The sequence below is a fragment of the Colias eurytheme genome, chromosome 1, assembly GCF_061535395.1.
Source record: "Colias eurytheme isolate Ceu_HAF_F1 chromosome 1, ilColEury1 Martin Lab GWU primary, whole genome shotgun sequence".
NCBI classification, from domain to species: domain Eukaryota; kingdom Metazoa; phylum Arthropoda; class Insecta; order Lepidoptera; family Pieridae; genus Colias; species Colias eurytheme.
In genome coordinates, this window is record NC_142980.1 from 4,452,004 (window position 1) to 4,479,344 (window position 27,341).

At 32.4% G+C, this 27,341-nt stretch overlaps 1 protein-coding gene across 1 annotated transcript in view; it reads left to right on the forward strand.

Annotated features, from left to right (window-relative positions):
* The first annotated feature begins 2,842 nt into the window (after positions 1-2,842).
* Positions 2,843-27,341, forward strand: part of LOC149910975 (glutamate receptor 1-like) — a 75,104-nt gene continuing 50,605 nt past the window's right edge. The window contains exons 1-2 of the mRNA XM_090101523.1: positions 2,843-3,078; positions 18,645-18,797. Of these exons, the coding sequence (XP_089957649.1) occupies positions 2,982-3,078; positions 18,645-18,797 (250 nt within the window). The 5' untranslated portion in view covers positions 2,843-2,981. The remainder of the gene's footprint in view (positions 3,079-18,644; positions 18,798-27,341) is intronic.

Here is a 27,341-nt window from a genome sequence, read left to right on the forward strand (position 1 = left end):
ACACGTAATACGCCTTCCTTTAACCATATTGCTCATAATTAACTTTGATGGGATTTGCTATAATTACCTCGCTTAGAAATGCTCGGCGAACGCTGCCCGATTCCTGGCGTAACGATCCTTTAGTAATCCCGTAATAATCTTTTACTATTAATAACTAGCTTCCGCCCGAGGCTTCGTCTGCATGTTCAAAGGAAATTTCAAGGGAATGTAGATGGATCACTGCGGTAAAAAGTAGCATAAATCATTCCTTAGTCTTTTTTTTACCCATCTCCAGACACGAAAATCGTTCAAGAAAATCGTTACGTTGCGACATGAAATGTGAAACAAACGAATTAACAAGCGCACTTTCACATACAATAATATGAATGTTTTCTATATTTAATGTGAGTTTAGATTAACAAGGATTCGAGATTGCAATCCTGAGGTGCAAAACGCTCCTATGTTCAAAACAATGGCAAGCCATGGCATTATACATTTAATTCGGCAGTATTCGAAGTTGGTACTTCGAGACAAAGGTAGCATTCCTGTCAAAGGAGTCAGAGTCAATTGCTATTGTAATCAGGGGATGGACAGGTAAGTTCATAATATATTACGCTAGGTATATATTATTATACATTACTTTTATCGTCGTTTTGTAATCTATGATACTGTAATGGGAACAGCATGTTTTATGTCTGGATTAATTTAAAGGCAATTTTTATAAGTACAATAAATATGACGTTATATAAAATAACATTGATAGTCCTTAACTTGAATGCTATAATTGCAAAAGTATAAATAATTCCTCCTTAAACATAAACATCCTTTTAGGGTCCTAGTTCTACCTCCAGTTCGAAAATATGTTCGTCATGAAATATTCCTAACAAAATCTTGGTAACTAGCAGAATTTTTTGGCTATATACTCGATATATATTATACATTTAATATCTTCAGAATTTCGACGTTCAACAAGGCTAATTTCTTCTCATTGGCAACGCTACGGTAAGGGTAAGATCGAATTCAAACTAAGCCGAATTTGCAAGGGAAATATCTTTTTATTTCCCCTTTGAGCTTGCCAGACTTAAAACGACGGATTGTCAATTGCTGAGATATTAAACTTTTGGGCTACATTTTTTGCATGGATACGAATTTAATCGGCGCAAAGGATCGACGCTTAGCACTAACTTATTCATATAATGTGTTTTTTCGTAGCACAATTAAAGCTATTTTGCTAAATAATATAGGTATATTATTAATTTTTTTAAGTAATATATCGCGTATTTCTAAAAAACGTTCATATATAGGTATATTCTAAGGAAAAAATCGATCTCATACTAAAGATAATATATGAAAAAATACCTTCTATAAAGAAGGATTTCCATGTCGAAGCATTAAACGCTTCATTGCAATAAGAGCAAGGAAAGTATTTGCTCTACTTACCATTTGCTTAATGAATACTCTTCTAGTTTCTTTAATCAACAATCGATTGTACAAGCTTTACACACGGCTTCACCTCCGTGGACTATAAGAAAAAGTCAATTAAAACGTGAATTTGACCCATATAAAAATCACACGTTAAACTGCTATGAGAATAGAAAAAGTATTATGCAAAGTCGCGTCCCGCGTTGTCTGTATGTATGTATGTATGATTAGATGTTTTAAACTACATTACTAATTTTTTAATAGATAGAGTGATTCTTGAAGAAGGTCTTAGTAGGTTTATAATTTATTAGGCTTTAGACAAAGTGGGCGAAGCCGCGGGCGGAAAGCTGGTACTTATGTACGTACCAGCTTTCCGCCCGCGGCTATCTTTATATTAGGTATTATAAACAATTTGAAATTGATCCTTAGTGAGGCTAAGAATATATCTCAATGTTTTTAGATTATATTATTATATTGTATATATGTAAACAAGTATCAAATGTTATTTATTTACAATCAAAAGTTATCTAAACAACAACTTATTGAAACGGTAAACTGTAATAAATATCTACGCTTGAATAACTTTTTACTTTTTGCAGATAAAATAATATTTATCGTCTAAGTTAATAATAACAATCACAAACCTTTCCATTTAATATTCATTGATACGAATTATGATTTCAAAATTATTTACTAGTAATTATTATTCATCAAATAATATTTGATATCTCTTGTAACATTAGACATATCCGAATGTGATTATTTGAAGTTATTTATGATATTAATATTACTTTTACAAAAAACTGTAAAGAATAAAAATGGATATATTCTTTCGATAATATAATAATAAATATTATGTTACCTAAGTCATTTGTGTTAACATTGGTAATATAGAATGGTTCTAAGCTTCACATGGACGTTTTCAAGGTTCAGCTAAAACTTGGCTATAATGCGAGGGATCAGGGGTGAGACGCGAGGGGCGACCCTTTTGATCAGCGACGACGCGCGCAACATCCCATGTGCTTATTATTTTTAGAAATTTCTGGTAAGAAATGAATTTCCCCTTTGCCAACTAGTTACGTCTCTTTTGAGAACTGCGCTTATTATAATACACAATACATTTTTTATAACTAGTATGTTATATTATTTAGTAATAGTAGTAATAATATCGCTATTTTTATTAGTAAAGTAAAAACAAAAGCCGAACAAAAAAGTTTTAAAATTGTATGCCAAGTTACATTGTATTTTAAAACGCGCAATCCATAATGTAGTTTCGTTCATTTAGTTATTGCGTGACATGGCTTCAATAGCGAAGTTAAGAGATTGCGGTTAAAGTTGATACTATTTGGAGAGAGAATTTCCCAATGTAGGAGAGGCAGAGGGGCGCCGCCCCCGCGCCCCACGCTCCGGCGTTCGCCATCAGTTGGCCCGAAGTCACAGGTTTGCACGCAGCAGCCCGACACTTTATTTCATCACTTTTGACAGATAATCAACTTTAACCGCGCGTTTAACAGTCTGTCGTATCATGTGATGGCCCGTGAATAACTTTCTTCGACGGTTTAAGAGATTTTAATAGAAAAATGTTTAAATTACGGCTCGTAAGCCTGCTCGCCGGCACATTGTTGTATCTCCTCGGTGTATCGGGGCAGCCTTTTCCCGTCGAGAAAATCGCTGTTGGTAAGTTTTTCGAACACTTTTATTTCGTTTGAATACGTATTTTTAGAAATATTTTTTGCGATGCGTATTTTTTTATTTGGTTTTTAAATGTCAATGTTTTGAAAAAAAATTATGCTTGATTTGTGCGTGCTTTTTTGTTTTTGTTTTTTAAAATGTGAAAGATTATTTATTGTTTTCGTTCCCTCTCGCTTCGTTAACCAACCTTTTGGACGTGCGAAAATATATCGATTTTCTCTTTCTTTCTTTAAGCGACTGTCTCTTTCGCACACTCTTCGCCTAAGCTTGACGACGGAATGTGCTTTGACGAAAATCTTTTTCAGATGTCAAGTTATATTGCGATATAAGTATCTAATTATTTAGACAATTGCGGGTATTAGCGGAGCTGAATTTTTCTTTTTCTTTTATGAATACGCTGAATTTATTTAAGTAATTTCTTTTTCTACATTTATGTTTAACACCGATTTGCCAGCAATAGTTAAATATATTATAGAAAATAATAACTTATCATTATTTATTTTCACGTTGATTGTCAGTACATGTAAATGAATATTAAACAGCGAGCGGTCAATGCATTACAGTAGTATAAGCCGACAATATCTGTTTTTCAAAGCTCAACAGTGGTTTCACTTTGTGCAGTCACAATCATTTATCTGGTTAACAATGTTTTGCGATTAATTGCGCATATTGGTCTTAATTTAACTCATGTAATAACATATAATGATATAGTGTGTTTAATATAATCCTACTAATATTATAAATTCGAAAGTTTGTGAGGATGGATGTATGTTTTTTATTCTTTCACGCAAATACTACAGATACAGATTACTATGAAATTTGGTATGTTGGTAGCTGAAGGCCCAGAATAAGACATACGCTTTTTATCCCGGAAATCGCACTGGAACTATGCGGGGCTTTCTTTAAAAACGCGGGCGAAGTCGCGGGCGGAATCTAGTCTGGTACTTAAATAAATATTGAAATCGTTTTGTATGTGGGATTGGAAACTTTCTGTTCGTAATGATTAATGTAGTTGTTTTAAGAAATACGATATTGACGATTAATTTAAATACGCGTTATTTGATATGAAAACCGCGCGGCTGCTAATTATTTATTCAAAAATATATTGCAAATGTGTATAAAGAATATTGGGCCTTAATTAAATAATAATTGAAGATTATATTATACGTAATTAGTTTTTAATCGATTTCTTATTGCTTAGACTAATTAAGTTAATGCTTATTTATTTAATCAGAGTAAATAAATACACATTGCACGTTGCAGCTCGAGTTTGAAATTTCACTGGTCCTTTTCCTCAACTGTCAAAGTGACATTTCATATTATATACCCGCCATTTTGTTATTGCCCAGCCCAGGCTTATGGCTGGGGCCATATTGGTGGGGCCATAAACAAAGAAGACAAATTATTATTTAGTAATATAACGAACCTACATTTCCTTCCTTTTGTATAATTTGTATTTCATAACATAGCATATTATGCAAATAACATGTACCTATGGTACCTATGCATAAAACATATATACAAATTATGAAGCATGGCTTTTCTAAAGCGCGGCTACACTAGGTAGTAGTTTACATATTAATTATTTAATACATAGATTTTTCTTTTACTCTAATTTATTCACATTAAATAAAACCTCTTTTCGAATATTAAAAAACATTGTTTATCCGGTTATTAATGGGCGAGATATTTTTCATTTCGCAAATCCTTCTGTTTCCTACTTAAAAATTCCGGCTTGAGGGGTTTTTATTAACGGGAAAAGGGATGGGGATAACTGGTATCGAGATATTTTTGAAGATTAGGATTACTAAAGGGATGCGGTCCAGAATAAGTTCGCGGTGATGGAAAAGAAAAATTCTTAAAGATTTTTTTCAATTTTAATGTTATTTCTTAATAACGTACTCTTGTTAATTATTATTCTATTTATGAAAATACTTTTTTCATAGTTTTTTTTTGTTTCAGGTTAAATTTATTAACTAAGTATGTTTGAACAACACTGAAAAGTTTTTTTTACTAGAAATATAATCTTCCAAATAACCTTTGATTATTTAAAGTCATTGCTCCTACTAAAAGTTTATTCTTGTAGACGAGCGCACCATTTCAAAAATTTCACCGTCATAACATCGATCGCAAAGAGTTACAAAAAATATTTCCTCACAATAAACCGACCGCGCTGACGATGCAAAAAGCTGACCTTTATAAGATAATAGCTACCCATTGGAACATGTAATGTCCAATAGTGTAGTGGGGCTTGAGAACAAAGGCTGCAGTGGACTGGATCGAGCCGGTCTTGTGGAATATTCTGGAATGTTCTCGAATGTTCTGCTCAATACGCCTAAACTGCTGACGATTCTTGTCAAACATTGTTTATGCTTCGTAGCGGTGCGCGCAACGGGGGAACTTTTAATTTGGAATGGCGATTTTAAATGTGTTTGGAATGGATTTTGAGTTGTTGTGATTGTAAATGTTCTAGAACAATTGTATGGTGAAAAAAGCTGTTTAAATTTATTTGGGAATTAACTACTCATTAGCTTTCCGATTTAATGTAATGTAATGCTGGCATAGTACCATGTATGTAGGAGATATTAACATTTAATTGTCATTTAAGTTTTGATAAAGGCCTTTTACTGCCGAAAATATTCTCAGTATAATATAACTTTATTTTTTGTCACTAACGAGTCCATCTCGATCAAGCAATTACACGCTCTTTGTCGCTTATTAAAGCCGTATAAGATTTCGTTCAATTATTATTGTAGCAATTGTCGATACAACATACAACTTAATTACTGAGGAAAGGAAAGATGTAATAAAAACTTAGTTTAATATAACAAAGATGAAAGTTAAACATTCGAAATATTCGTATATGAGTTGATGGGCCGTGAAAAAATTACTGATCGCCTTTCGCGCGAATTTGCCCGGATACGGAAATCTGTCAGCACTATATACAGAAAAAACTGATTTGGACGCGAATTGGATCTTGAATATTGTAGGCGTGTTGCCATGGTAACCGTTCTCAGTATAGTCTGTGGTCTTAGTCTATGGTATAGTGCAGTGTGTGCACACATAGATGGGTAGTTCAAGCGTCTTTACAGCCAATTTGTTATCCCATTGGGTAAGGACATTGGCAATTTATTCCATAATCTTGCTTGACAAGAGAGAGATTAATAACAGCCAACGTGCTACAATAAATCATGTGATGACAATCACTACCCTACTGAAGGTAAGATCATATTTTGAGGTGCGTACGTTGAGGATGACTACAAAATCTTATCGTATTTGATTAATTAGGTATTATTAGCGAATATAGATAATAATATAGTACCTATGAACTGTATCTTCTCTTATTTCTTTTATAATACGTAAAAAATTCTCGTGTCACAATGTTAGTTACCATACCCCTCCGAAACGAGTTGACCGATTTTCATGAATTTGTGAAAAGTAGATTTGAGAATCGACCATTTGTAGCAAAAAGTGTCGCTACAACTTTTCGTCCTATTTTTTTCCGTCTAAAACCCATTCGCAACTCGCGATAAGGAACTCCTTTCCAATAAAAGTTAAAGAAATTTGAAAAATGACCATTGAACACAGCTGAAATTTTTCACTTACCAGCTTAATCAGATCAGCTAATCTACGCTTGAGTTCCCACCCATAAATCAATCTTGGTTTGCCATTGATAAGCGGTGTCTTTGTGGTTAATGCAACCAATTACAGGATACTTTAGTAAATACTCAATCAGAGTATATTTTGCAATAGCAAATTGCATAATTGGTCATTTTACAAGCTCTCCTCTCTGAAATGTCGCTGGTTTGGTAAAAGCCGATTACGTGAGTATAATGAAGAAAAAGGACCGCTTCGCTCGCTTCGGTTCGCTCATTATTCCTCATAATGTAAACGTCTTTGTTTGAATAACGTGTTTTATTACAACAGTTTGAATTGCATTAGTACACTTACTACCCAATTGTTTTAAAGAAAGTATATTGTTTTCTATATTTTACGGAAAAAAGTAAAAGAAAATATATAATATCATAGATCTATCAAAGATCATGTTGGATTCCTGAAGAGCGAAAGGAAAAGTATTTGAACGTATTTATATTGTATTGATATAAAACAGCACAACAAAAACAGAGACAATAACATTCGGTTCGATCGAAAAGCAATGCCAGGTATTCCCTGTAATGTCATTATGTACTGAAGTATACCTAAATGAAAAGCCATTTATATAAAAATGTATACCGGGCTCTGCTATACAGATAGCGGTAAAGGAATTTCCAGGCAATACGATATTTTACGCGATAGGAAGGAATAGGGCGACACCCATACAGATCCACAAATATTTGCTTCGAAAATGTTACTGAATGTAGCTCGAAATACGATGGTATTTGAGTTGGAAAAGTGTTGGGTTCGAATTGAATTCTCTTATAGAATAATGACCGTGGTTTCACACAAGATAGTCTATGTGCATCATAATTCGTTTGGATGTTTGTTTTTAGATTTGTTTTGTAGTTAATACTAGCTTTGCCCTGCGGTTTTACTCTGCTACTAATAGTGTGATGATATTATATTATTATTATTAAATAGTCTATAGCGTTTCTCAATAAATGGGCTATCTAACACTGACATATTTTGTCTAATTAGACTCGTACTTCCTGAGATTAGCGCGTTCAACCAAACAAACTCATCAACTTTATAATATTAGTATTGATAGGTGGTACAAAAGTACCTTTGCGAAATTTAAAAGATATTTTGGTTAAAATTAAACCTGATAAGAGTGGAATAAAAGATCGAAATTTATATGCGAATGTGTATCGTGCGAAAATATTATGACGAGCACGCGATCGAATTTACTGTGGAATGGCTACACCTGGTGCTTTGTTAATTTTTAATATACGTTTAAAATTTTACTACTATTTATTTTTAACGCCCGAAAAGAGAGGGATAGCCTTATAAGCTTGACGTCTATGTGAATTTGTGAATTGAGAACTACCATGTCATAGAAACACACAGTTTCTATGACATGGTAGTTCTCAAACGGATAGACAGGACCAATCGGAGAATCAAATAACAGATGTTTTATGTTTAGTTTTTTAGTTTTTAAAACTCTTTCACCAATAGGTGCACAATAATGGAGTAACATAGGCAATATTTTTTTTAAATTTTAAATCGGACCAATGCGGAGACGTTTACCTGATATATGAAGCTACGTTGTAATTGAGATGACACTTGATAAACAAGAACTATATATTCGACTAGAACTAAATTGTTTAAACCCTTCGTACTTTAAAATAATCGTACATTATGCAATCACAAAATAATATTTGTAGATAATCATGTTTAAACCGTATGAATTTTAAGAGCGTTTCGATTTTAATAGCTTTATATGTAAACGATGTTATTTGCACATATTGTAGTGGATAAAGCGTGGGAAGGGTCATTGTCCGATCGTCGCATTTGCTATTGTTTCGGAACTGCAATCGAAATTAATCGTGCAGTAACAATAAGCGGGGTATTGGGTAGGCTAGGGTTTAAAGGCGCTGTAAATTATAAAGTTTCTATAGTGACTTGGAAATGGAATATTTAAAAATAAAATTAAGGAGCTTTATTGAGATAGAAGAGGAGCCTGTATCCTCATAGGAGACCCGTGTCATCAGGAACATAATGGGACATAATTAGCAATACTCTTAAAGATTATATTGATCTCATATATTATGAAATGATTTTAAATTAGGGTTAGATGATTACAAGGCTAAAATGTACGTTAGATGATGATACGATATTAACATGGTTTCGTCTGTATAAATAATAATAAACATCACTGAAATGAAAATGAAATTATAAAATTCCTACGAAATATTTCCATATAAAAATAGCAATACATTTTACACTCATACGTTCACACAACGCATTTGTTAGTAAAGTTTAATTACTTCACCTCCATTACATTTAGTTGCATATTTCAATGTATATTTTTTGCAGAATCTCTTTCTAAAGCTCGGCAAAACAATGATTTATTCATTCCGTGGAGCATAGCCACAGGGTCCTATTTTTACAGAGTGTGAAATATACATTCCACGCGTTTACACTCATTTACTGTATATTTTAATAGATATTTTTACAGCGATTTCACCTGTTATTGTTAGTGTATCGTTTAGCATTGCATTTTTATCCGGCATAGATTGGTTTTTCTGTTTTGTGGTACACATGGATTATAAAAGAAAAGGTTAAATTCTTCGATTGGATTGATGAAAAAATGGTGGATGAGAAATTGAAATGAAATTAGATTAATGAGGATGGTATCGCAATACCGCAGCGCGTCACGAAGATAGGCCACTGTACTGTCACTGTTTGCTGCAAAATGTCTTAAAATCTTTCTACAAATAAATAAAAAAAAAGACGTGTGGCACTCGGGGACTACCGCGGTAAAGCTATTGCATAGCATGCCTTCAAGCCACACCTCCATGCCCGTCGGAGTGGGGAGCGTGAGGTTTTTTCGTTACGGAATTTCTGGATTCAGTCCCCACGCTCAAAACCCGCGATAGAAGATATGCAATAGCTTAAAATAAAATATTAAATGTCTACCACATGAAAAATATCAAATCATGCAACGCAAAGCAAAGGTTTACGGTTTTGGTTGCACGTATAGAAAAGCGCTCTTATGTGGTTTTCCCATGTCTTAACAAGAGCTTAGAATATCAAAGCGGGCTCATTAAAGAATGTTTGAGAATGAGGAAAAGAGACGTTTATTAACGCATGCTGTGTCAGATGGGGTGGGATAAAGTGAAGTTGTAAATATTTACAGCTAGAATTTATACTTGTAATATGGGGGCTTTAATGTTTGTAAACTATGAATATTTTATAGTTAGAAGAAATGGTAAATTTATTGATGTGAAATTTAGTTAAGAGTAAAATTTCAAAGTCCCGTCATGACAATACCGCCACATCCTGGAGTAAGGCGACGATTTTGGTATCTTTGAATCTTGCTAAAGCAGTTTCACTTCTGACACGTGTGCTCGGCACATACGCTCTTTTTTATAGATCGGTCTACTGATTGATAATAATATATGACTCAATAGTCAATACTTAGTGGCAATCTACGACTGAAATAACGAACTGATATTTTAAAATGAAATTAATCCTTCATTGCTGTACTGGTTATAAGCCAATAAAGGCATATTCTGCAGCTGTGCGTTCCCGTAACTGCGTTTATATTATGGGAGTCGATAAGAGGTTTCCCGCGAAATTTGCAACTCTTTACATTGATGATTTGCCATAATATTAAGGCCATCGACTTTCTCGATAAAAATTAATTGAGCTAAGAGTTTTATTTGAACGAGTAGGGTGGAGTAGGTCTCGGACTAACCTACAAACGAAGCTTTAACTTCTAATAAGAGTTACTTTTATTGGTTTTAATTTTTTGTCCTTATATAAAAACAAACAAGCTACCGATTTACAAATTCAGTTTATTCATATGTTTTACATGCATGTTCGATTTTGCCAACATGGATTATAAAATCATAAATCAAATCAAGCATTCGAAATGATGTTGTTTACAAAACAAAATATTTGTACAATATTTACGATTTGAATGTTCATAAATACAAAAACAGACAGAAATCGTGTTTTAAAAGTTTTTATAATTTTACCGAATGTTTTGATAATATTGTCTAAAATTTTAAGTGTTTAAACTATATTTTTATAATCATTTAATAGTCTGAAATTATATGCAATTCGTAACATCGTTTAGTTAATTATTATTTTCTTGGAATGTAGGTACAAACAATTTGCAATACTACATATTACGAGGCAAAGAGGCTAACTTCAGCTACTCGTTCTCAACTTCATCCAAACGTTGTTACAACTTTTCACTGCGTTGTTTTGAGAAAACTCAATACTGTTGGAATATTACAGAAACAAAATATTATCGTACATAGAAGATGCGTCCTGGGAGAGTACAACTTATAATGTATCATACTTAAATACTTTGGTAATGTGAGCTATATTTGAAAGGTTTGCGATTTAGTAAAATACATATTTTTGATTGAACTACATTTTTTTTGAGTAAACTCAAGGTGTGATAACAAATCATAAAACTTGAGACTATAATTTCAACGTTGAAAGTACCCTTCCATCTTGAGTTCTTAATAACTGAAATAAAATAAATAAATAGCCCATTTTTTCTGAACTAAAAACTTCTACACTACATATATTTTCTTATACACTATACAATTATAAATAAATATAATACAAACTTAATACTAATTACTTATGTAATGACGATTCGAAAGTGCTACTAAAAGTAGTCTAATTGAATAAATAAATGTTTGAATGTTTGAATAACATGGCAAATATAATTAAAGTGAACGAAAATAAAAAAAAGTACAAACGCAACGGTATGCCACCCTGTATGTTCGCGACCAAACACTAACCCCAAATAGAAATAAAATCGCTCATTCTTTTGGGTATTTTGTAAAAATAATTTAACTTATAAATATAATAATATTATAATATATTTAATAAAATATTAATTTTTCAACATATTTCATGTACCTACAGAAAGCGACCGATTACATTATATTTTAGTGTTCCATTATATAAACCTCGTTCATCCTGCTTCTCAGGTTATTAAAAATAGCAATTTTCAAACTAAAGGTTATTTATTTATTTTAAATTCTATGCATTGAAAGATAAAACGATATCAACTGTACATTTTGAACGTGAGTTTAAAAATTAGGTTTAAATTTAAATAAGTGGTGAGGCTAAATTAATAACACAAATTCACTCTTTACACCTGCCAACTTGTAAACGGGTCGAGATAAAACCAACCAACCTATTTTTAGTCCCTTATGCTAATGTACTGAATTACGAGCCTTTTTTCAGTAAATATTTTCAAACGAATAATCATTTATTTTCAGTCTTCACTTGAATATTTAACTTGTTATGTAAGTTTCAGTTTATTAATAATCTATTTTATCTGGTAGGTACTACTTTATTACGCAGTAGGTGAACCGACGGCAAAGTCGGTCTAGCCGTTCCCTGACTATGGGAAATAGGGACTCATTTACGGAGATAATTACATCAACCACGTATTTTACGCTACATTTGATATATATATATATATATATATATATATATATATATATATATATATATATATATATATATATAAGATTATTTAATTAGTTACATATTGTTAAATTTAATAAACAATAGCTACTTTGTTCATTAACAAAAACTGGTCTAGACTTTAGAACAACACAGCCTTTCATTGCCATCACAACAGAATGGTCCCTTTCACGTTATTCCTATATACAGGCCCTACTAATTACCAAGCGAAAGCCGTTACTAGCCGTATTGTTATTCTATCACAAAGCACGAATGATCAATTGTATATAGATCAGAAATTATAGACTAATTATTGCATAAATTACGCTGATCTACGGTGAGCGAATAACTACTAAATTAGTGAGGATACATGCAATATGCATATTACATTATATTATGTAATGCGTTGGCTGCATTTCGTGTTGGGTCTGCATAAGATTAGATGTCGTAGTTGCATTTATTGTTAGAACTATTAAAATTTTATTTAAAATATAGAGCTAGTTTTGTTTCACCTGGAGTTGCTTATACATTTTTTATTACCTAAAACCAAGATCAGATTTTTATTTGTCTCTCGAAAAACCACCGTCTTTAGTCTGGTCAGCGTTTTAAAATTCAAAACTTTTGATAAGTTAAAGTAACTTACATTAAAAGCCTAAAAAAGATAAAAAAAATAAAAAAAAATTGCTAGATAAACGTGCATTATTACTATTTCCCTTTTTCACACAACATAATCGATAAAACAATTATTAAAAGAAACATAAGAATTTATAAGTTACTAGCTTTCCGCCCGCGGTTTCGCCCGCGTTTTCAGAGAAGATTTCCGGGAAGATTTTCCGTTCCCGTAGGATTTCCGGTATAAAACCTATCCTTCTATTCCTATGTCCTTTCTCGGGTATCAAAATATATTTATACCAAATTTCATGGAAATTGGTTCAGTAGTTCAGGCGTGATTGAGTAACAGACAGACAGACAGAGTTACTTTCGCATTTATAATATTAGTATGGATTTACATATTGTTAATCAAGTCAGCCTTGCATCTGTCTTGATTATAACAATTGTGGTTAAGCGTGACATAACTATGTTTACGTTTGTTATGATAATAATTATATAAACCTAGGTTAGTTAAAATCTAAACCGCAAGATTCAAGTCATTACTAACAATATATTTTATTTCTAATAAATTAAATATATTTAAAGACACATATATTTTTTTAAACTCGTTTTAAACTCGTTTGCCAAATCCAAATGGTTATGCGCTGCACCTTCAGCGTGAATTCGAATATTACTTACCATGTTGACGACACCTTACTACAGAAATTTATAGAATAATTTCGTAATCTTTCATCATTCGAAAATCATGCATTGCGATTTTTGATGCTTATTCATAAAAAAGTATTTTTCGTCAAAGACACAAGAACTAATAAAACAATATATACAATTATACAATAACAAATTATACAATTTTAAAAATGCTCATAAACGTCCTAAAGTTTGAATCTGCGTTTCACTAAAACCTTTTTCTTGACACGTACGAGTATTTTACGATCAGCACCGCTACATAAATATTATCTCAAATTACACAGGTTTTACTTAAAACTTATTTATGTGACGGAGAACGCAATTATATGAAGAATTCGCATATGAGCTGGCTTCTAGCCAAACCGCAAGGAACCTACTATTTATTTACCTTCTTCCTAATGATGCCACTGTTCTGTTGCAGGTCATGAAATATTTATAGAACGTTGATCAGAAGGCAATTGGGAGGTCAATACGTCGTTGCATACTCAAGATTATTGCTAATGACGGCTTTTTCTCTACGACTTTATTTTTATAATGTGAGGCGCTTTATTTCACACTATGAGTAGAATGTCTTTGCTATATAAACGTGCGAGAGTCGTATTCTTATGAAACAACTGTTATTATTAAATTTGGCACTATTTTCTAGAGAGAATTGTCTACATTTAAAACGGTAAAATTTAAACAGTATACCTTTAAATAATGTGGGCTTATAACATTATAAACACTGAATTATCTCTGAACAAATACCTAAATGTATGCACTTAACTAATTCGCGCGCCGTCTCGATAAGGTTTAAAATACGTTAGTTAGGGTGTCACAATGGGACTAAACGGTTACAACAAATGTGGTAATATTGTAATAGTATTCTGACAGCCCTAACACTGCGATGAAACAGTTTGTTGCGTGAAAATATTCTTGCCTTTATTATATAAAAATTTCATAAGTTATTCATATAAGTTTGTATTCAAATATCAGTTGCTGTTAGATAGTTTGATTATAAACTATACGAATATTATAAAAGTGAAAAGTTTGAACGTGCTACTCTAAAACTACTGTTTCGAATCTAAAAATTCATTTTGTGATGGATATTCCATATATGGAGGAGGGCTAAAGGCTATAATATAACATCATGCTTTGATCAATAGGAGTGGAGAAACAATGAACAAAAAATATTCGTTTTGAGAGCAGACAAAGTTGCGTAGGTCAGGCCCATAGAAATCTAAATAACAAGACACATAGAAGGGCTATAATGTCATAATTCGTATGAAAACCGCTGTCGCCAAAATCAACACATTCAAACCGAAAGCTAAACTGTACACACAAGTAAACTATGCCTTTTATTGGACAACTTGATTTTAGTGAAAACTAACTTATTTTTTAAATTAAGCATTTGAATATGTATCCTAACGCACGAATTTACGGTTTATTTTAGAATAACATCCCTAAGTATATGAGACTTTTTGCTCCAATACGAACAAACGTGATAATAAGAATGGTCGACTGTGTCATTCATTGTTATTTCGATTACTATGGTGACACTCGTAATACTTGTAAATATTCTATAATTTTAAGGAAAAACGGCATTATTTCTAAAAAAAAATATTTTCCGATGAAATATTATTCCTTTATAAGTATAATTACAACTTGTGGAAGAATTTCCGCAATGGGAATTGCTGAAACACACCATGTATACACTCATACGTCTCCAGAGCAACTGAACAGTGACGAATGCACTGGTGATGTGCAAATCACCTGAGTGGCGACAAGGTCACGCACGCTTACGACTTCTAGTGTCTTGTTATTTAGATTTCTATGGTCAGGCCATATTTTGGTGTTCCAAAAAATAACGAATGAAATATTTTTCTACCAATATTTAAGTACCTAATGCAGAGAGGCTTTTAAGATAAAATAAAGTTCAATAAGTTGACATATAGGTACTTATTATATAAGAGAAGTGCTAAAATACTAAATTTGTGTAGGAGTATATTTTGTGATCTTAAATTCTTAAAAAAATGTACTATGATGATACGGCCAAATTCTGAATGATTTATTCCTGTAGATACGTTTTTCGAATGTTTTCCATTAATCTACGTAAATTTGCATGAAGCATATCTAAAGATACGGAATATTTAGAAAAAGGAAGATAATTTTATGAGGCCGTACAAGTAACCGTACAAATGAATAGATGAAGCTATACATATTCCTGTTTCAGAAGAAAAGAAGAAAAATACGTACAAATTATTCTTAACATTTGCACCAGTATAAAAATGATGCATATTTATTGTATTGATATATAAACATAGGTATAAGTCTGTGCGTTGATTATCTAAACTTATCTAGCCTCCTAAAAAGACGTAGAAATCGTTCTTAATTACATTTAAAATCCGTTGATTGGAAAATTAATTACATGCAATTCAATTTCAACGTAGTTGGGAGAAGACAGGTTTTGGAACATGTGACAGGTGAATTTGATATAGAGCCGACGCGGACGGAGTGACGGATTGACGATGCTTCATTCACAGCGGTCTTTAAATCGTATGGTTATTAAGGCTTGATTGTTGAATTAATTGTTATGAACAATATGTTTGGTAAAGAGCTTTAAACATTTATAGAACGTTTCAGTGTGTATTATATTACTAGCGGACCGCCCGCTAGTGTTGTTGTATATGTAATGTTGATAGATTTTAACATTAATTTATCATTCCTTCGTGATAAGATAATAATATAAAACGGAAATTATTTGTGTATATTGGCGCTATGAATTTGGAATTTAATTTCCCTTCTTGTTTAATTAAGGTAGCATCTAATTTAAAATAACAGTTTCATTAATAATAATAACCGTACTACAAAATTATAGTAGTTAATCATTTGGTTCTTATCTCTTATCTCGTATCCAACATACTCCTTCCAAAGTACATACTATACAGGTACTTTCATGTTAAAGGAACACTTTGAAAAACTAACATCCCTTTTCCACCAAAAAAATACCATCGTATACCACTATTACAGCTTAACCGCAAAAAGTTCAAAAACGGTCTCACGACAGAAATATTTTCCAGGAAGTATTGCGAATTATGCAAAAGATTAAACACAGCGATCGCCATCTTGCTACAAAAAAGACGTAAACACTAGTAGACACTTACTGCAGTAATATCGCAACTTGTATTATCTTTCATAATATCCCGGGCTCGGCGCTGCAATACTTTTGTGTTGGAAACTTCTTTTAATCTCCTTTTAATGAAGTTACAGGGCTCTCTGCAGGTACGGTACTTGAGCAAACGAATCCGTTTAATAAGAGAAAATACTGAGATAAAGCTATAATTAACTATCTTTCTATTGTAGAACGATTATTTAAAATTTTATAAGTGGAAGCTTAGCTGACGCAGCCTTTGGTATTTAATAAATTTCTACTTAATATTCAAGAGAAACTTATATTATTCAAATAACAATGCAATTACTATAAAGGTGCATATTAATTATCGTACGGTGATTTTAATGGACATATTGTAACTCAATACACTATTTGTAATTTTGATAATAATATTATGATGTTCTATTCATTGGATGAATAGGTATAAATATCATACAACAAATAATGCAAGACGATACGTACATTCATCAAAAATTTAACTACATTGTTGTTTATTCTTCATTTTGGGAAACAAACACAATGTAACAAAAGTATTTTCATAAACTACTAACATTTAAACATGTAAGCATTAAAATATTTCAAGTTTACGAAGCGATTTTCTATTTAACAAAGTCCGCTTAGTGATTCAATTTGAAAATAATAAACAAATAGAAAAATCTTTAAATAAGAACGGGAAGAGAATTATAATGGAACGGAACGGAAGGAATTCAATTGCTAGACCTGGTAAATCTAACGAAGACTAACTAGGACCAATAAAATACTGGTTCTTAGCGAAAGAGCCATTAAGTTCGTTTAAAGGTCATTAGAGTTTTTCCTTTCTAACTGCAGGAAACAATTGCCGAAAGTTCCCTGAATAGAAAACGCACAATATATTTTTAAATAGAGTTTTGTGAATAGTCATGATTATTATCATAATTCAATTGAGCTTTAAAGGAAAAATATGAATCGTTTAACTTAGAAAATGTAAAATTATGCTAGCTCAACTTATACGATTGAGGTTTCATATTAAACCTCAACTTTTAGAATATGCTTGTTCCATCTGCAGTTACTATAAGATTATGCATGCCCGGTCGATAAAAAACGTGGTATTTCAAATCATAGATAAAATACAAAGCATCGAAGCCGTTAAAGAAGCAACCAGTAGTGCTAGATTAAACCACAAATATCTTAATCTCTTCGTAAATGATGAAATAATATTGCCACGGCATGCTTTAAGTTCATACGTCGTGCTCCATAAAAAAAAACGGGATACCAAACCAAAAATGGAAGCTACCAGAAGTAACAGATTAAACCAGTAATAACATTCTTGCATTAAATACTTAAATACAAATATTCAATCTCTTTGTAAATAATGAATAACAGCGCTGCTTTAAGGTTATGCGTGTTCCGTCGATAAAAAGTCAGGATTTCAAACCACAGATACAACGCAGAACTCGGTAGCATGGAAGCCATTAAAGAAGTAGTAGACTAGTGAGATAAACGGTTCGTCCAGGGCCATACATCAGCGATGACGTCATGCGGGCGCCCCTGATAAGAGCTAATAATGGGATCTTTTATTTTACTGCTCGGTTTCACATGTCCGTGCTCGTTCGATTGTTATATATTGTGAATGGATTTTGACGCTATTTGTTCAGATTTACTGCTAAGAATTATAAGGGGTGTTTTTCGATTTGGTGGTATGCTTTGAAAGATGGCGGGATTAGAGTTTATTAGATGAGAAAAGGACGTTCTATATTTTACTGCAGGATTGGGAAATGGTGCAACGTTTTGAAAAAAAGGTCGCTTAACCAAGTGTGTGTAGGAATATGTTTGCAGGTATATTGTTAAGTTACTAGCAATTTTACCTTCTCTAAATTTTATTTACCTGGTGCTGATATTTGTTAATCGATAAATATGTCCTGTTATAAATCAAATATATTTGTATCAAAGAAAATTGTTCCATCCATTTTCCAAAGCAAGTAGTTAATTGACGTAAATGATTTATATTTTATTTTGTCCACAGGAGCGATATTCGACCAGAACACCGAAGAAATCCAGAATGTATTCAAGTACGCGATGACGGTTCACAACCAGAACATAAGCAGCCGGCGACTGGAGCTGCAAGCGTATGTTGACGTCATCAATACCGCTGATGCTTTTAAACTCTCGCGGTTGAGTAAGTACTTTTGTTTTTGAGTACCTATGCGTAATATAGAGATGTATATTTTATAACTTTATGGTCTATACGACATTTTATTCTATTTTTTTTTATTTGTATATTTTATCACGAAAATATGGTCTTTATGGCCCTATTACTACTGATGAAATAACAGGTTGAGTACGAGTGTAGTGTAGAGTACGAATAATATATACAATTATATTACTTGACTAAAATAAGTGTATTTTTTATTTTTGTATTCAATCAATAATTAAGAAGCAAATAATACATACAATAAAAGAACAATATTTACTGACTAAAAACTAGAAGAAGAAAGAAATACTAAATCAATATTCACTGAGGTAAATTTGTAAAGCGATTTGAATTTTCCCAAGAAGGTTTGACCCGGCGGACCCACACCTATGACCTAATATGACCACGGCGGTCAAATGATCTAAAATAGCAGCATAGCAGTGTATTGAAAGACAATTGAGACATTGTATCGTTATATTGAGAATAATACGACATACGTTTTCAAACTACAGAATGTATAATCCAAATTATTATGTATTGTCCAAATTAATTCTAGTTACGCAATAAAGGATTGTCACAGAATTCTAGAATTGAAAAGATATACTTTTACATTTATTTTCATACAATGGACAATTTGAAACAAAGAAATACGCTAAATAGTCAGAATAATTCAAAATGAGTTCTGCGTTTAATGGTAACTTGTAATTTAAACAGTAGCATTTGGCTACTGCTGCAATGTTTTGTCGTTCTTTTTAGGGTACATTATTTTTGATGTTTAGAACTTATTATGACGCTCTAGTTTATTCTATTCCACTAAATTGTTTCGTTTAATTGATGTTAATTACCGGTTCTTCTTCTAGAAACTGCTTTCCGAATCGGTGGTGAATGGTAAAACTATATTATTATGATGTTTTAAAAGTGCTTCTAGAAGTCTAATTCAATAAATAAATGTTTGAGTTCAGTTTGCCTTATTGCTTTAGCTGTTTTATTATCTCTTTGTATGTTTATCCATTTTATTCTTACCTCTGTTATTCCGAAATAAACACTATATTAACTCGAAAATGTCAAAACACTCCCAGATTTCGTTTCTAAACTGGAAATACGCTTTGTATTTTTATTCGACCGCAATATCAAGCTGCGAATAAAACGAAACAGAGCATGGAATTCTAACAATTTTCCATTGTTTCTGGTGACGTTCTTGTTAATTGTATTCAATTGTTTCAACTATTTCACGATCTGTGCAAGTTAGTGTTATAAATGAATAGTTTGTTTGAAATGTTGTCCCACAGTTTATTCAATAAACGGACAGTTCTATTGGAAACAATCAAGGATTCTTTTTGCTTTTTGTGAAAAACAAACCATACAACCTGCTCTTTCATGTACGAAATAAGATATTTATCAATAATGTAGTTAATATCCTCTTTGAAAAAATATCGTATCTTAGAGCAAAATCTTCGTTGCCGCCGAGCACAGAATTTCTCTTAATAAAATAGGAAATAACGTTTCATTTTGAGGAACTAAAGTCTCTGTCAAAGTCTGGAGTGAGAATGTAGAGAAATCGGTTGTTATTGTAACCTAAGATTTGACATGACTCCTATAAGTGAACAAACACCGACCATTTCATCATAATTGTTAGTTTATTAGACAGGAGTTCAAGCAAGAAGCAGTTATATCAAAGAAATTGCATGCGAATCGAACATATTATAATTAAATGCATGCAATTTCACCGATACTGATCGAAGTGATATCTTACAAATACCGCAGACATGGTGAATAATATCCTGACAACGGGCATCATGTTTGAGAAATATCCAGTTTCGCAAAGAAGCAAATATTGCGACGCTAACGAAACCTTACAAAATTAGATGGAAAAATAAATATGTACCCTTTGGAACGGAAATTTACGTCCGATAAATATTATAGATAATCAAACACCTACAAGGTACGTAAATTGAAAATGAATGCTCATACAATATACAGCCATTTGTGTGCGGCGTCGGTCGTTAAAAATTCCAAGGTAATTTTTAGGTAAGAATACGTTTTCTTGCACACTTTGTACATCACACGAGGTACTAAAGAGCTCTAAATTTACATACACAAAACTTCGTTGCCTCAGGAGTTATTTTATACGAGGAAAGAACGTCTTTGAATTTCAACTTCCAAAGTACACCTTGGGTCGATGTTATGTTTTCATAACGTGTGTTTGATGCAATTTTGTATAAACTTGTTGTGGTTTTACCAAAAATAATACGGTGAGAATATATTTTATTACTCAACAATGTTTTAAATGAACTTATACAATAATTATATAGTGAAATAGGTGGTCGCACTGACTTACAAGGCCACACTGGTATACAAGTGGTAATTTATCAAAAAGCCTCACAATTGGGCAATTTGCTTTATCAAAGAGCCAATAAAAAAAGTAAAAAAAAACATCTGAACCATCCAACAAAAGATACCAAAAAAGCTGACACTTCTCGGAGACATGAAACGTATCGCAGCTCGTTTATTTCAATGCGTCCAAGATACGACTTGAAAACCAGAAAGAGCCGGCAACATATTTCGTATCTCTGGAAAAAGTAATTCCTAAATACCATAGTAAAAAGAGAGAAGTAGGTCAACTCCCGGCGATTAGGAGCCCACGATACCTAAATTCGTGAGGCGCAGGGTTGTCATTTTGTCACATTGATATTTTAAAATATATAATTATTTTGTATAAACAAACACCGACCACTCACAGCAATGGCGCGGTCCTCACGAGACTTGTACCACAGAGGGAATCGAGGCGCGTTGTGTGCGTGCGTCAAGCATGCGTACGTACATGAACGGGGGCGTGGTCACTCCGCGTACATACAAACTGCGCGATGTACTTTTGTTCCAAGATAACATACTTCTCTCTTTTTACTATGTAAATACTGACGCGGAAATTAAAAGGAGGAACAAAAGCAAATCGCCCGTAAGAGGATGAAGGTGGAGGCGTTATTTGTCCTAATGATGGGAACTTTCTGCTATTTCAACGAGGCACAATATAAGAATGCTTCCCTCAAATCCACTGAAAGGGGCCGTGAATTTTTTATTTGATCGCTAACTTTCTCGCCCGTTTATTGTTCAGGTATAATTTCTTGCTTTAACCAGACAGTCGCTGTAAAACAAAAAGAGTAAAATACGTATGTTACAATTACATGAAGACTGTTGGTATGAGGTTCATAAAGTAGGCTTAATTAAATATGTTTTAAAGTCGTCCTAGTTTTGTAGGAATAACAAATATAAATTAGTAGGTGTAGTTTATTACTTTCTGTTGTTTTCCGACTTCTGATGGGTATTAAGTTTTTTTTTAAATACTTGTATACTACTTATTATCTTCATAAAATATTTAGATGGCCTTTATTTAATGTCTAGCTTTGCTTCGCTCTTTCGAAGCTCAGAAGTTTAATGTACTCAAAAAAGTAGCCTATATTCTTCATCATAGTTTCATCTATAAAATTCGTTTGGACATTCAAGCGTGTGCATTCAAATCAGAAATAAAGTTATTTAATTCAACAAGATTTCCATATCTCCTTTCTATACGATGTCAAGTATGAATTATAAATAAATGTATTTAAAATTGTAAAGGCAGTTTATATTAATAGAATTTCTAGGTATTTTCAAATCGGTCTCTCGGCTCTTTGTAGAAATGCAAATGGCTATACTATCATGAATGGTATCACCGCTGCCGACGACGGACTCTTATCAGCCAACTTGGCAAATATTTATATGGAGAAAATACTTGGCTTATAGTATCGTATTAGATTATAATATTTCATATGAATTTAAGTTTACTATTAGCGGATAGATTATGAGTATCAAGGGCGTATTTCTACCTTTCAAATCGTGTATGTAAACAATTATTTAGTTCTGGATTGATAAACATATTGGCTCTGAGTTCAGCATTAAATTTTACAATCTAATAAAAATTGTACTTTCATTTATTTCCCGAAAAGAAGGAAGTTTATTTTGTAGCCTACTTTTTAATATATTTTGCTCATAAATCTCCGCAGCTTCCCAATTGATAGTCATTATTCTTTTTTGTTTCTCGTGTTGCGGTCTTATTTGGAAATTAAATAGAAAATCGAGGTATTACGAATAAGGCCCGATTTTTCAATGGTTGGATAAAACTTATTCGTCGAATAATGTATAAAACTACCATTTTAAAAACGTATTTTAATTGCCCGTATTTGACAGTTTACGTGACATTTTAATATCATCGTGTAATACTTTATTGGACGGATAAGTTTTATACAAGCATTGAAAAATCGGCCCGTCGAGCTTAATATACACAATTATTATTAGATTTTAACTTTATTGAAGTGAATCCTCTGAAGCGCGTTGAGAGTAAAATTTAAGGTCGCGTCTATACCGTCACGTCATTGAGTAAGGCGACGATTTTGGTATTTTTGAATCTTGAAAAAGAAGTTTCACTTCTGTCACGTGTGATCGGTACACACGCTCTTTTTATCAACACCACGTTTTCACTTGTAATTACGTACCTACTAAAGATTCGTAAAATGGTTGGGGATGCTCTTTGTGAAATTTAAGCTAAATTTAAAAACTACATCACTTTGATTTCGGAACCTCAGTTTAAACTAAGCTTCAGAGTTAAATACCCTTCACAATGGAGAGATCTGTGTTAAAACCGTTCCAGGAAACCCGGCTAAAGAAGACAGAAGTTTAATGTTCAAATTGAATAGTATTCAACGTGTTTATTATGTGAAATGTGCTAACTTACTTGTTTTATAGACGGTCTATTAACGCGGCGTATAAGATTTTAATTTGAATGTGTCGTTCAGCGATTATTAGGAAATTATATATACATTACTAAAGTTTTGCAACGTAACATACTAGTATTCGTGTGGATATGATTGGTTTTTAACCGACTTCAAAAAAAGGAGGAGGTTATCAATTCGGCCGGTAGGTACAAATATTTTTTTTTTCAATCATCAATGCGCATTTTGCTTATCTTTCTCTAAATTGGAACGTACCATAAGATAATTTATTATGTTATAATATTAAATTTATTATGTTATAATATTAGCTTTTACAAAGTAAATGATTTATTTTTATTCAATGTTAAGTCACTTTTTGTTACCATCAAATAAGGATTTATTTGAGAAAAATATAAATCAAATTACACCACAGAAAAGTGCTTAATGAACATTTTATTTTTATTCGAGGTTCTTGTATAATAATCATGGATTCTGGAATTTACTAATCCCCAAAGATTTGTGGTGTCTTAAATTAATGGAAGGTTATTTTCTTTATAAATTATAAACAAAAGTGACAGATCAACGTTACTTTTAAAGACCTATTTATTAGTATTAGAAACTAAAGGTTAAAATCAATATAATATAAAACTAATGAATTTAATCATGTGCTAACAACATAAATGAACTGTGTCGGATCAACGCAGTATTGGAAAATCATCACTATCAAATGTTTTTATTGTTTCAGTAATTATTGTTTTAATGCATTTGTGTTGTGTAATGAACTTATTATCGTACTAATCCTAATTTGCAAAGATTTATATATCATATAAAGTGTACACACAAGAGCCTTTTTTTTATAGTGGGGAAATCTTCCAAAGATACCCACGGCCCCCGGGGAAGGAGTCGTGGGTTATGTCGGATTCTTACCGACTAAAACCCCACTGTATTCCGTCGAGCCGCTTTAATGATGGGGCCGCGGGTATTTGTTAGAATTCTTCCGCGACCCCCTCGGCGGCAGCCCATCTCCAGGCCAGGCGCAAGCCAAGAACAGGAAAGACACACAAGAGCCTACGAAATGTCTTTCCAATACAAACAGGTGTTAAAATTTTAATTTCTATATCTTTGCACCTCGGGCGCTTGTAATTGTACCCTAAAGTAATTATCTTAAAAGCCTGTCACTGGGGCTAAATTTAATGAACTCGAAAATAAAGTGAATTGTCTTAAATTTAATCTGGGTGGAAGTTTTTTGTGTCCAACGCAAATACGTGGTATTCACCCAGGCACGTTTTAACGTCTTCGTTCCTTAAAAAAGCTTTATATAATCTTTAGCGACTTTATTTCCATTATCTGTGCTTTACATTCAGAACTGGGTGAAACTCCGAGTTATAATTATGCAAATAACATTAGCGTTTCGGCTTAAGATTATTAGCGGTTTACTTTAATTGTGAGCGCTTCAAGTTCATCACTCAATATGGGCTAATCTACGCTTTGTGGACTGTGTGAGATTCAATGTATTAATTTATACATTTGAATATGTGTATTTAGATGTTTTATTTTTTAGGGTTCCGTAACCAAATGCTAAAACGGGACCCTATTACTAAGACTTCGTTGTCTGTCTGTCTGTCTCCAGGCTGTATCTCATAAGCCGTGATAGCTTGAAAGCTGAAATTTTCACAAATGATGTATTTTCGTTGCCACTATACTAACACGTAGTTCAGAATACTTCGTGCACGAGTCCGACTCGCAGTTAGCCGCTTTTATTTCTTTAACAACATCGATAATTATATGAATTAATTAGGTCTTTTTGGAAAGCGAGTGTACCGCCATTTTCTTCGAGCCACGTCCACACAGGACGAATTGCCTCGCGCGGTATATGCTTTTCCAGGCTGCTTGCTCTGTGTAGACCCGTCTCATAAATCTAAGTAATTCTTAGGATCGTTTTGAAATAAAAAAATAAAATTTATTTGGCATAATTCCAAGAAAGTATAGAATGAATTACCAATTTACCATTAATTCATTTATTAAAATGCAATGGGCGTCTCCCTCGTCATCATACGCTTTTTTATTAAGTTTTATAATAGTTTTAAAACTGTTACATTTAAATGTAAACTTATAATGTTTATGTTACAATCCATCATAAAAGCGGTATTTGTATAACCATAAGAGAGAATATAGTAAAAGTATGCATTCACCCATTCCCATATTATAACGTATCTAATACTTACGTAGGTACGTAATATACGTTATCTAATACATGATAACATTGACCAGCACATTATAGGTGACCTCTTCTATACAATTCCACCCTCAGATGGATCTAAAGTGGGACGCATTCTAATTCACTTTGCGACAATAGGATCACCGCCAATGTCTAACTAAACAAGCAACGTTGCAGCAAAAGTTCAATCTAACACTGATGAGTTTCAACCGACCACAACATATTTAATCCACACCTATTTTGCATAGACCCATATAATTCGAATATGTATTTGTAAATTGGAAATACGTGATATTAATGGTTACGAACCGAAACTGCGTCATTGGAGAATATTACGCAAAATTTTGTTAAAGCGTTCGTTCGTACGTAAATTATAATATGGATTTATTTGCTGTGGCAATTTCCAATTCAAATAATACGGTTTAAATACACGACTTTTAATGGTACTACCTAATTTGATTATGAATCTTTGTTTGTGCTGTTTAGTTTGGTAATGCATAACTAAAATTATTAAGTGAATTTAGAATTTAATTTACTGATGCTATTTGTGAACTCGTGATTATTACTGTGTTCCTATGAATAGGTGGTCAATTTAATACCTATTTCTCTGTAGTCCATGATCAGTAATTGAATTTTTGCTTTGAATTTAAATTAATTTGAAAATTTTAACAGAGGATTTTTTTTTTTTTAATTATGACTAAACTATGATGTGAATGTTGAATTCAAGTTTATTGAATAACCCAAACTTTAACTTTTAGGTATAACAGTAAAACTAAAAAGTTATATTTTATTAAACACAAGTATTAAGATTTATAATGATAGATAGATAGGTATATAATATACTGACGCAATTAACTGTTATTAATTTAAGATTATTTGCTATTGATCTGAACGAAAATTATATCAGTTAGCAACGTCACATTGGTATGTTAATTAAATTACTAGCGGTCTCTGTGAACTTTCTTAATATAATATACAAGGTTAGTTACCTTTAATTCCCTCTTCTTACCTTGAGAAATGAGTACCTACAGTAAAAGTGCCTAATTATCTAAAATTCCAAATGATACTGTTCGCGTTATGATCATAATATGATATAGGTACTTAGTTTAAAAAAACACGCTTTAACGATCGAATAACAAAATGAAAAAAAAATATTCTTATGATAAACTATTGAAATAATTATTGTATTGTCACTAATCTTATATATAAAAATGAATCGCAAAATGTGTTGGTAAGCGCATAACTCGAGAACGGCTGAACCGATTTCGATAATTCTTTTTTTATTATGTTCCTTGAAGTACGAGGATGGTTTTTATGTAGAGAAAACGTAAATATTATGTACCACGGGCGAAGCCGGGGCGGACCGCTAGTCTTCTTATATATAAAAATGAATCGCAAAATGTGTTGGTAAGCGCATAACTCGAGAACGGCTGAACCGATTTCGATAATTCTTTTTTTATTATATTCCTTGAAGTACGAGGATGGTTTTTACGTAGAGAAAACGTAAATATGTACCACGGGCGAAGCCGGGGCGGACTGCTAGTGCTTGATAAATTAATGTAGGTAAAC